This window comes from Pyxicephalus adspersus, chromosome 4 (genome assembly GCF_032062135.1).
Source record: "Pyxicephalus adspersus chromosome 4, UCB_Pads_2.0, whole genome shotgun sequence".
NCBI lineage: Eukaryota > Metazoa > Chordata > Amphibia > Anura > Pyxicephalidae > Pyxicephalus > Pyxicephalus adspersus.
The window spans coordinates 11954620-11967545 of record NC_092861.1 but is presented as its reverse complement, the minus strand read 5'-3'; the positions used below and the strand labels follow the sequence as shown (position 1 = coordinate 11967545).

At 38.7% G+C, this 12926-nt stretch overlaps 1 protein-coding gene across 3 annotated transcripts in view; it reads left to right on the top strand.

The window, feature by feature from the left end:
• SUPT3H (SPT3 homolog, SAGA and STAGA complex component) overlaps positions 1-6686 on the top strand; it is a 270705-nt gene extending 264019 nt beyond the window's left edge. For all 3 annotated transcript variants that reach the window (XM_072407412.1, XM_072407411.1, XM_072407413.1), the window contains one exon: positions 5102-6686. In XM_072407412.1, the coding sequence (XP_072263513.1) occupies positions 5102-5143 (42 nt within the window). In that variant the 3' untranslated portion in view covers positions 5144-6686. The remainder of the gene's footprint in view (positions 1-5101) is intronic.
• Positions 6687-12926: the final 6240 nt, after the last annotated feature.

Genomic DNA, 12926 nt, shown 5'->3' with positions numbered 1-12926 from the left:
CACAGAATCTTTTCCCTTGGCCTCAGACTGCACAGAGTGCTTTGCATGCGTTTTACATGACAGATCTGAAAGGATAGGAATATGGTGCACTGCCGGCACACAGTGAACCATTTGTATTGCAGTTTGGCTAATCAAGTGCAGCCCCTGTTAGTCTTTGATGTCAGTGAATGACATTTGTCCTTATTTTGTCTAATTATATCAGTTGCCCACACACAAAGCCATCATGTCCTTTTTATCTGCGGATGATGCTTTGATAGGACAAGGCTTTTATTCTGCGTTTTGTTATTACTCAGATTTATGGCGCTTTATACCACAGTGTGATTCATAGTCACATGGCCGTGATGTCAGCACAGCAAGATCATTATTGTGTGCTAATTACAGTTTTAATTAAAACATAAAGGGCAATGAGGTCAAGGGGAGCACATGAGGGGTTCTAGAAATGCTCTAAGAGAAAAAGTGGCAAGCAGCTTAATAATTAGGAAAGAATCTCTGGGTAAAGGGGGTGTAGGGGGACATATATGAAGAGATGTAAAGCCTAACTTGGTGTCCTCGAATCCAAACCTCAGGGGCCAGGATCCACAAACTTTGATTTACAAAGAGTCCAGAATCCCACCTGTATGGAGCCCCTAAAGTTAAGAACCCCCCACTCCAACTAAATGGCTTCTTTTTTTAATAACAAAATACTTGTGTTACATGTTTTAGTCCTGTGTTGTAGCTCCGCCCTGATGATAGGTTGTAACCCCTTTGCAGCCACTTCCTCTCTACATATACTCCAGCAATGGCTGTTTGACATTTGTCTGGGCAGGTTTTCTAATGGTGACAACATTGGATCATACTAGTGTAATATGTGCTGGAAAGGGTCACTTGTGGTGTAAAAGGTAGACAACGCAGCAACACAACAATGAGACATTCTCACACCCCTAACTCAGAAAGTGCCTGAACAAGAACTGTAATGGTAGATGTTATTTAGGAAAATGCAGAATTAAAAATGACATAATTGAAATTAAACAATGTTACCATATATCTTTCATTACATTTTTAAATCTCCTTTTAGCTACATTTGCATTTGTTTTTGTCAAAGGGCAATACATTTAAAGCTGAGGTTTATTTGGCTTATATATTGCCCTCTCTGTTTTCCTCTCCACCATTATTCTACTCCCAGTCCACGGTTTGCATATGGCAAAATAATAATAAAAAAAAAAGGTTACTACAACCTCAGGTAACCAATACCACACAACATAATAAATTTTGATTTTATTTACATAACAAAAATAAAGCCACAATAGAGAACCGTGTGTGAAAAACTAAGTACACCCCTATGATTCAATAGCTTGTAAGACCACCTTTAGAAGCAAGAAAACAAGAACGAAGTTGTTGTTTTTTGTATGATTTTATCAGTCTCTCACAATAGCCTTTTAGGTTTTCCAGTACATGTTTACAAATGTCTAGCACATGAGCCGCTGATGCAGATTCCTACTTTGCAGTTTGTTACAATGTTGTTTACTATACCAGCTATGGAGATTGGAGGGATACATGTTCCGAAGAAGTGGCAGCAGCAAAGCCTTAAGGTTTACCTTATTGTCTTTCCCATAATCAGACCACAATTCCCAAAAGCTAGTTCGATCAGCAGTTGTTTCAAATATCTATTTCTGTGTCTCTCATGTTATTTATATATTTCATTTCTCTGAGGGGTCACACAAGTGGGGGGTTTTCAGGACAGTATTGATCCATTTAAAGCCAAACAGGAAATTGCCTTTGCATTGATAAGATTTGCATTTCTGCACCCTCCTCCTATGTTAATGTTACCAGATAGAACATTACACGCTTGGCCTTGTCTCTTTTTCCTACAGATAAATCATCCCAATTTATTTACAGTGCATTATTAGATCATAACACATTTGTGAATATCTCCATGTAACAAGCCTTGGACCTGCACGCTTTCCAATCACACATCAGTGTCAGTCAAGCCGCGGCACCAAACTCTATTTCTGCTGTCTACAAGCGTTGCATCTGTTCCTTTAAACAAAACCTGACTATTTCAACGTTCCTAATGTGATAATTTTAGAGGGGAAATTTCCTGGCAGACATAGGTGTTCAGATCTCCTGAGCCATAAAATATAAATCAGCCTCAACGCGGGGAGAGATTTTCACATGTGCACCTACCTCCTTGTGGTAATTGTACAATTTACAGCTTCTGTTTTATTTGATATCCCCAGAAAAGACCTCTAACATTTTTTCTTTTTTTTTATTTTAATCTGTGGGCCAAAAAAACTTTCCAAAACAAAGAGGGCGACCACCCATCCAGAATCCAAACTTTATATGTGAGCCGTGTTCCATCCCACCAAGTATAAACTGGAGAGGATTGCTGAGTATCACCTTCCAGCGTTGCCACAGGGAGCAATTGATTTCCAGATTAAGGAAAGGTGTTAAAATAAATTGAGACATAAATCTAACATACTATAATATACATGGCAATGTTGGAAGCAGGATGGGCTCTGGTGGAGGTTGGCTTGGCAGGGAAAACGCTAGCACAGGTGATAATAGAGCATTTAATAGTGTCCAATGAGACCTCACTTTAACCCAACAGACAGAGGGGCTGTATTATAGTAAGGCCAGGGATCATGAAATCTATACATAAGCCCCACATATTAAAGAAAATGTACAAGCTGGGCAGATATTGCTGGGGATCAGCTTATGGGCACTTCTCTGAATGAGGCATCATGAGATGAGTAGAGTGTTTAATCAAACATTATTAAAACCCAACTTCGGCTACCTAAGGGTGGTCAGGTGCCATTCAGAATTCATGGCTTAGGTGTCTTTTAACACTTTACTCAATGAATTATTCTGATCCTGAATCATAATGCAGAATTGTTGTCTTTTTTAATAAACCAAAAGTTTATCGTGCAGAAAATCTGATCTTTATACATGCAAGTCCAATTTAATCAATCTTTAAAAAATATTACTTGCTAAAAAGAATTACAAATTAAAGGCAGCCAAGAAGTACCAAGGATGATATTACTACTTAAATGAAAGAAAAGGAGAAGCAAAGAACGCTATTTGAAGGGCATGTAATAATAGCTGATCTTGCACTACTTTATTAAAAAACTAAACAATGTTTGAATTGGAGTACAAATAAACACATTACAAAAAATATATAGTTCACAATCATTTATCATACAATGAATCAAGCTTGATGGTACACTGATATTCGTTATATTTAATAACTGTAATTATGTATAATATATCTCCTTCCCAATGCGTTTCGCCCTTTTTGGGGCTTCCTCAGGGGATATCGATGGTAATATGGTAGTTTTCAAGCTTGATTTTCCATGAAGGTAGTCCTGTTAAAAATACTGATGGAATAGACTGTGGATTGACTGCTTGGTGAGGGTAGGTTATCTGTAGAGAGATGTAAAATACTAAACCGATATTCGCTCTCCAAGATGAGATGATGAATATGGGGGTAATATGTCAAACACCCAGGATAACCTTTATGGTATTAGAGACAGATGAGGTTTCAAGTGCACAGGGAAAATGGGGTTGGATATTGCTTTTTTTGGATAAAAGGAAAAGAGTGTCCTGTCAGCAGGCAACCAGCACAAAGAGCTGTATCTATGTTACTACTGATGTTACTACTTATCCACCATTCCATATCCCCTTTACTATTGTGTGCTACTTCCCCCACCTCTTAGATTGTAAGCTCTTAAGGGCAGGGTCCTCTCCTCCTCCTTTTATCATCGTCTGTATGTCTGTCATTTGAAACCCCTTTTTAATGTACAGTGCTGGGCAATATGTTGGTGCTATATAAATACAGTTTAATATTAGTGTTAGGCACAATGGTGCCTTGGACAATTAGGATTCAGCTCCTTGCTATTCTGTCATTGAAGCCGTGGGGAAGTTTGCCCCCAGGCTAAAAAAAATGGTCGTGGCAAGCATTATGAGATGTTTCCCAAGGATAAAACTAATAAAAAGTAAAAATAAAAAGTTAGGTATAAAATAAATATATTTGTGAGATAAAATATTGATATATAATAAATATTAAATGTAGAGGTGTAGTTAAAGTAACACCTACAGCTCATTGTGTGTAGCGACTGGATTGGATCATGTTACAGAAAAGGCTTTGCTTCCTACTTTAGGCCTGGAATTAAATTTTTGTACTTTGAGCCACAAACCTGGAACATGTAATATTATCATCAGGAGTCCTTAATCTTTATACTTATTCTTGGTCAGTGGTTTGAAGTAATAAATTCTGAGACAGCCAGGCAAGTGTGCATTCTTAAAAAGAGCCCAGCAAAGAGCCTATTTATTCTACTACAGGTTTCTTATAAAGTGAGGGAACAAAATGAAATACACACTGGGTGGTTCAGTCCACTAAAATCCATTAATATGCAAATGTTTACATATTTAATTTATTGAACTCATGACACAGAGAGAATTATGGAGGCTGCCTGATACTAGTGCAATAACATGACAGGTAATTTGTATTTTATAGAAAGAACTGTCAGCAAGTTCTTTCTGAAAATACTAGTTACCTGTTATACTGATGCACTGGCTTCAATGCTTCCAGTGTCACTTATCTCGAACAAGAAGGAAGGAAGGAATTGTGACGCTCATTTACATCATACTTGTTCCAGGTCTCCAAAGCCAAACACAGGCAACTGCCATTTATCGGAGGCCAACAATGGCAGCCTCTTCACTTCTCTTATGATAGAAACACTTTAAAGAAACATTCAGTTTGTAAGCTCTTCAGTGCAGGGACTCCTCCAGTGTCACTATCTGCTGTCTGTCATTTGCATTTTACACATTTACAACCCCTATTTATTGTACAGTGCTGTGTAATATGTTGACGCTATATATATCCTGGTTATATTAAGGATATATACAGGACGTTATACAGTACATCGGGGAATTCCTGGACAGAAAATCATATATATATATATATATATATATATATAATCAATTCATGTACTTTAAACCCCCGTTATTTTATCCGTGGTAAAATTTTTGTTCAGTGGCCCTTTAACAAAACCTGAGCTCAGCTCTTTCTCATGTTTTAGACCTGACGTGATAATTAATTGCAGATTGTCTCTTCTATTTGCAGAGTGCCTACCGCAGGACCGGGATGCCGTTTTTAGCTTGTTAGTACGGATGGAGAGAAAGGAAACGGAAAACACGGCAAGGTTATTTTAAGGTGATCTCGTCCACGTTAAAAGGGAAGCGACTGATCCCCCTCGAGTGAGTGGGACGATTGTTGTGACTATAAACTGACTGCATGTCTCATTCTGCAGCCCCCTCAACCGTTCTTCTTGTTTGCTAGTTGGAACGCTGGCCTAATTAATGGCAGGATGTTTGGGATGGGGCGTGGGTGGAGGAGAATGCACATCACACGGCTCTGTCACTAGCAGAGAGATGACTGCCATGAGCAGCCCACATATCCAAAGTGCTGTATCATCTTTGCTGCTAGGTGGAGCCTGTTTTCAAAAATCTGGGATGTGCAGGAATTGTGCTGGTCCACGCGTTTTCCACCCTGTGCAAAAAATAGACGTTTCCTTTACTGGCTTACCTAAAGTAGCCCTGTTACTTTAGTATATGATGACAGGTTCTCCTGTAAGATACTCCTACCCAGTGATACTCTCCTTTTCTGAGCTCCCTCACATCCTGGAGTGCAAATTGTGTGTACGTTTCATATGTTGTTGGAATTTACATTATTCCTCCTCCTTGTCAGGTAACAGCATTTGGGCCTAGTATTTGGCTTCCTAGACCCCAGGGCTAAATCCTAGAAGTTCACATGCTCCTCAGAACACTTTATAAGAATATGCTGCCATATTTCTGACCATATTATAGTTGTATTGGATTGGTGAAAGGGGTTGTATAGCTCCTTGCTGAAGGTATTTGTATGCTGTGTGCCCAGAACAGGGCGAGTAAACCGCCATGGATGAGTAAAGGGGCCCCTCCCTGTAGTAAGGAGTGAATCTGGCTTCAAGGACAAAATAATGGCTGCCATTTCTGATTCATAGGAATCTATAGTTTTACCTAACAACAGCCTGGAACAAGCATGGGAATTAGAATGTGACAACTCCTGACCTAGTTTAGAAAGTAATAATGCCACTGGATAATGACAGCCAAGCAGCAAGCATTTTTAAGAAGAGAGGTCAGCAAAGGCAGCTATATTATGGGGTCAAAAGTAAGATAAGCACAGAGAGCAGGGGTCAGGACTAAGTAATAGTTGCAGCTCTATTGTGTCAGTGCAGGCTCTTTAAGCAGAATTTGTTTGGTTTCTGGCCAAGATGCAGTTTAGTGAAATAACTGCCCAGGGTATATGCACAAACGTTATTTTTGGCAATTTGTGTGATAGGTTCTTCTCCTCCTCAGTTTGTCCTAGCCTAGTTTAAGGGATAAAAGAAATTCCAGCACCATGATACTTTGGAATCTTACTCTGCTTTGTTACCTACATTATTTGAGCTTACAGCTACCCAGCTCCTAAATTATTGCAGCCCAACGTGGAAAACACATAGAAGAACAACATCATATTAATACAGGAAATATTGTTTAGCAGTTACTACTTCCATTTCACATTTCCTGTAAGTCACACAATTGTAAGATTTTGTTTGATGTAACATTTATAAACTTGTGGTAAATGTATATTTTTTTCTGTAACCAAAAATAAATGTTTCACTTTTTAAAAATGTTGGCCTCTGTCTTCATTTTATCTCTTCCCAACCCTAACAATCCAATGGGATACATGGAATCTTTTATTCTGGTGTTTTGTTGGCTGCTGTGGGTTATTGCACTGTATATAGAAAAAAATTACTATTTCTAAAACACAGCAACATGCTTTACATAGATGCTCTTTGCTGCATTATTAGCATATTTGGCATAAATGATTAAAAAGAAACTCAAAGGAGAGTCTGGTCCTATGACCTGTCAAAGTCTCATTCCCAGCTCTCCTTTTTCATAGCACTCTCTCTGTTCTTTTGAACAAAAAGAAAACTTCATGTAGCTTTGCTGTCTGAACATTTAGACCCAATTTTTAAAAACTTAGATAAGCCTTGGAGTGAGTAGTTTAGCACAGTGTAATGAAGATCAGATAGCAATTATTTTTTTTTTTTAATCCTGTTTTTACTTTTTTTTATCCTTTCTTGTATCTTAGTGCGACTGATCTCCTACAATTTACTTCATACTACCTGCACTCTAAAGTTTGCTACATTGCATTTCTCAAAGTAGGTTTTCTGATAGTGACATCAGTCGACCATTCCTGCTTAATGTGTAATGAAATAACCACTTGAAGTCAGACGCCTGGGTGACAAACACAGATGACAAAATTTGAGATTGTTAAAGTAAATAAATACTAAACATATCAAGTCAAAAAATTGTGTGCAAAGCTGTGACACAGTACAATACCCAATATTGTTTTTGTACCCGAAATCATTAATCACTCATCATTTAGGAGTTTAACATGGATAATGAATTAATCTTCCCACTCTAACATTTGTGGTGGTATCCTTTACATATTACACATATGGGTGCTTGTTTGGGTTCTTCCTGGTATTGCATTGTAACACTAATTTCCAAGTCTTCCAATGGCTCTTAGATTGTCACACAGCCTTCCAGCAGAGCCTACAAGTGTGGGCATCAATGCTTGTTGACTAGATTCAGACTGGCTGTGAGGTTGAGGTGCTTTGTCATGCCAGTGATTTGCAGCCTCAGGAGTGATGGTAAAAATAGGTTCAACCTGCAGCAAACCCATAGCTTATGAATGGGGACAGCAGTGAGTAGTACTGAACAACCTAAACAACAAGCTCACAGCTGTCCCCATTCATTCTTTATGGAACCTGCTGCAGATGCTGGTCCAGGAACCAAAGCTGTGGTGCAAGCTACTTGCAAGGTACCAGCTGCTGGGAGCCATGCGGAATCACTTGATTCTATTGAAGGTCTGAACATGGCCTTATATGTTCTAAAGGTAAAAAACACTGCATTTGCTTCTGATACACATTGCTTGATCAAACTAAATATCATTTAGTTAAGGTTTACATCTCTTTTAGGCCTGGGTTGTATTTGCTTTGGACTTAGGCATATGATTTTATGCTCCACCAGCAAATGCATATCAATGAACAAAATCATGTATATATAAAGTTTATTGACACAGAAATGTCAAGAGCCAAAAACATTTGTAAGAGTTCTAACAATAAAGTAAATCTGTGTCTGATTAATGTATACGTGTGCTAGTGGTAGCAATATAACGCCACATTTCAACTACTACAGCTACAGTAACATTGTGCTGTAAACCCCGACACTGGTGGACCCTTCGGCTCCCATTTAGAGCTCATAGACCTCCCGGGGTACACAGATTATACACATTATATACATCACATACAAACAATATCATCTAGAAACTACAACTCACAGCTCAGCATGCAATTTTCTCTGGATGTATATCATTTCATGGGTTGGAATATTTATATAGAAATGCCAACCCATATGTATTTTTATCTTGCAATGTACAATTTATAATATACAATTCATTGCTAGGTGAAGCTTCCCTTTATTGCCGAGACTCTGCGTGATGACAGCTTAAATGTATGGATGGCTTAGTGCAAGACAGAAATAGTTCTATTTACTATAATGTACTACTGAGCCATGGCTGCTTCATATCAGACTTCAATGTACTCTTAGTAATGGGGGACTCTGCCATGTTTTATAGTACAGCCAGGAGAATAAAGGATTATTCTAATACTAGTATACACTTTTTTATTATTACTATCTAATTAGTCTAGTATTAGTAATTGAAGTCTATCTAACCTAACCTTTCTTTTTTTTTAGTTTTAGGTAGAGTGGTGAAGGATTAAGAGTTGAAACACAGGGTGAGTTTTGGTAATGAGCACTCTACTGCACAACGTTATGTACTTTATATTGTAATGCTATTCATTTTAAATACAACATAGATCTGCATTGCAAAACACTGTAGTACATTGTGGTGCACTGCATTGTGAAAAAAAGCTGCATGTCTAGTTTACATTCTTTTCCTGTGTGTTATGAGCTTATTTACAGCGTACCTAAACTCAGAATTTTCACGTTACATAAAAGGGTAGAGAACCCTTTTATGTATGGTAAAAATTTTTAGGTGCAGTAGCTCTAGGCGGTCGAGAATGAATGGGAGCCCAAAACGTGACGGCATGCGCCGTGAGATCGTCAAATTTTTTTTCATCCTATGTCACCCGAACTCGCACCTGGGTCGAGTGACGTAGGATGAAGAACCTGGAAGAGAAGACGAAGATGGCGGCGCTCCTAGACGGATGCCGAGACGACGTAGGACCAGATGACGGACACCCACAGAGTGATCAGACTGCCCTGCGGGATATAGTTCCTCTTTACCATGAATGGAACTATGGCCTTAATGCAACTCATGTTAAAGTTTGACACAACACACATTAATACAACACACAGGAGCAAAGATACATAAATCTGGCTGGAGAAACATGCCCAGTTTCACTGTAAATAAGTATGTAGGGGCAAATCTTCAACAGCTACACACAGAGAACTACAGCTACTTCTGTTTGTGTTACTATTACAGATTTGCTCTTACTTCCTGTTTTATAATATTGGTGATACTATGACGGAAAGTGAGGAAAAATCTCGGTAGTAGACCCATGAATAGACTTAACCTGAAAAGAGTTGCAATCGTCCCTTACCAAAAATCAAAAATTATCTGAACAGACATTTTAGTCTACCTTCCCTTTTTTTTTTTTTTTTCAATCATCCTCATGGCATACTTAGGAATCTGTAGGCCTCATAGCAAAATTATGATTGTCCCCATCATTAAAATTTTTCTATTTTTGTGCCTCTGTTTCTAATTAAAATCGATTTCTAAGCCTCCCACTTCACCTCCCTACCATCTCCCCAGTCCTGCTATACTCCTGGTACTGCAGTCCGCCATATTCTGGATCATGGTTATATAATGGGCAAGAAACAGAAAAAATGTGTCGAGAAGAACCAGGAGATGCAGATTTCAGTGCCAGAGGTAACCAGGGCTGGAGGGGTAAAAATGCCGTAACTAATGCTGTAAGCTTTTTAGAGGGAATTATTTGGTGCCCCAGTAGATCTTCCTGCCTTCAGGCAGTATTACTACACACTATATAGCGCCAACATATTACGCAGCACTGTACAAAGTCCATAGTCATGTCACTAGCTGTCCCTCAAAGAAGCTCACAATCTAAAGTCATATGTTAATGCCTTTATGTATGGTAATCTCCAATACAGTGTAAGGTCAATTTTGGGGGGGAGCCAAATAACGGCATGTTTTTGGAATGGGAGGAAACCCACGCTGACACGGGAAGAACCTGCAAATTCCATACAGATAGTGTCCTGGCAGATATTTGAACCTGGGACCTATCACTGCAAAGGCAGAGTGCTAACCACTGAGCCACTGTGCAGTCCTGCTCCAGGAAACAACTATAGCAATGTCAATTTTCAATTTTCCCTACTAATGTAGGGATCACCATATTTCAGGCTGATAACTACTTTTGCATTTCCTGTTCACCATTTTTATAAAGTGTCACTTTAAGAAGCTCAAAGGCGAGGAAACAAAACTGATCCCAGTTTAAACATATGGTGTTACAAAAGACACGATCAGGATTTTAAAATGAGAACTTATTGCAAACATTTTTCTATCCTCTACTGTTTCCATCTATACAAAACTAAAAAATATATCCAGTATATATATAAAAAATGTAAGCATATGACTGTAAACTCCTACAATATAGCAATATGTTTACAGAAAAGGTGATGGGTGTTTTTTTTTTTTTTTTTATAATATATTTTATTTTTATTGAGTTACACCAGTATTCAGGACAAACAATGCAATTACAATATTAAGAGAAAAATTGACATATGTGTTGAGACAAAGAAGGCAAAAATGCGTTTTTGTAATTGCAGTCAGTTAACAATAAAGCAAGAAAAAGAAGAAGAATAAATTGGTATTGTAATTGTAGTTAATCTAATGTTTGCCCTTGTTGTGCAGTGTCCTTGGATAGAAGTGGTCCAGGAAACCCTATAGGGGAGAGAGAGATTTTGCTCTTATTCTGGCTGGCCTAGAGTTTGGTGGAAAATTTAATTTGTGACACTTTGGGCTGGGAGCATATGGTGGGGGGGCTTTTACCATCTAAGGTTCTGATGGAGTACCAGGTAGTTTGAGTGAAACACTTATAGAGTTGAGTTTTAGTGGTTATGTTTGGAGTTTCAATGAAACTCTCCCATGTGTCAAAAAATTGTTTTAGTTTCTTTGGAGTAGGAGGCGATGGGGTGCATTCAGAAAGAACGTTGACATTGAATTTATTTCGTACATGCAATGGCTAATTTTTATAGCTCTAAAAAAGATTATTTCCCTTAAAGGGAACCTTCTGTTTCCAGCTTTTCCTGACATTAGCTGCATTCCGCGAATCACTACCAGACCGTGCATCAGACTGGACAGAACAGGTCTGACAGGTGATGCCCTGAGGCTGGATTATTTCACTGGAAATGAGCGCACCTATCAGCTGATTTAATACCATTTCTGGGCACAGCTCACCTGGAGTCATTCAGATTTAGTTTTTTTATTGATCTGAATATTATCTCTGAACTCCTCCGCTGTCTATCAATCCAGGTGTCACATGAATCATTTTTATAGCTATTGCCTAGATGAGTGACATTCAGCATAACTACTCAAACAGTTCTATTCTTTTCTTGCGAATATGCAGTTCATAACTTCTAATGAATATTTAGTCTCCTGGCAGGGAAGATTTCTGGGTAGGGCAAACACAGGAATTGCCTGGTCACCAAGCTGACAGGTTGTTACTCTGGTATGCTCCTTGTCATCTTCAGGAAGCTTGGCCAGTGCAGCAATGGGTAGCCATTCCTGGATTGCATCCAAACAGACGCAACAAATGGGAGAAAAAGAAGGTTAAGGTTAATGTTCAGACTGGTGAGGTTGTGATGTTGTTACAGCTGCTTCTTGGGAGATGCTTCAAGTAGTTCCGACCCACATTAGCCTCATAGATGAGTGCCAGGGGTGCGGAGACCTGAAATGTTGTGCATTTGGCACTCCCACTTCATATTTGGCCAGAGACCCATTTTGTCTAAAGCTATCCCTATCTTAACTGCTTCTGGTATGTTCCAATCACCCGCCATTAAGGTGTCTGAATTGAACTGCCAAAGCTTTTCACTGAAGGCAATCGGGCATTTCCATGGATGCTTCTTCTTTGTGTTTCCTCAATTACAGTGATTTAAAAGAGAATGTATCGGGCACTCTAAATGTTTCCAGTGCATGCTAATTGTTTTGCATCCTTATGCCGAAATGCAGGCTCTACCAGACTTATTATCCAACAGTCCATGTCTCCTGCCTCATGGTGTGGTTCCTTCCTCTGATCCCTACATCAATGCAGAACAAAAGCTATGTACACACATTGTAATCATCGCCCAAGATGAACAGTCAAGCTTGTCTTGGGCAAAAATCTAAAGCAATCTCCTGATGTTGTTCACACTGATCTGCAACAACCACAGTTTACTCCTATGGAGGAGAGAACAGCGGGATGCAGGTTGCTTATCCTCCCCTTTCTATAAAACAGAACAGCGCCCTGTGTACAGTGCTCGTTTATTCATTTATCACTGGAAATCATCATAAAAGATTTATTCCAATGACAATCATTTAATGTCCATCAAATGTCTGTATGGGGAAATATCAAATAAGACTTTTAGCAGCAAAGTCAGTTCAAAGGATAATTGCACAAAGGATTTAGGCTTACAACTACAAAAGCTCCAAGCTTGTGATATAATGTAGACCTTTCTTCAGACTTTAAAGTATCATAAAAAGTATGGAAACGGCACCAAAGTCATCTGGAAACTTGAGTTAACCAATAAAGGTTATTAAACTTCAAAATATTTTGCATTAATTG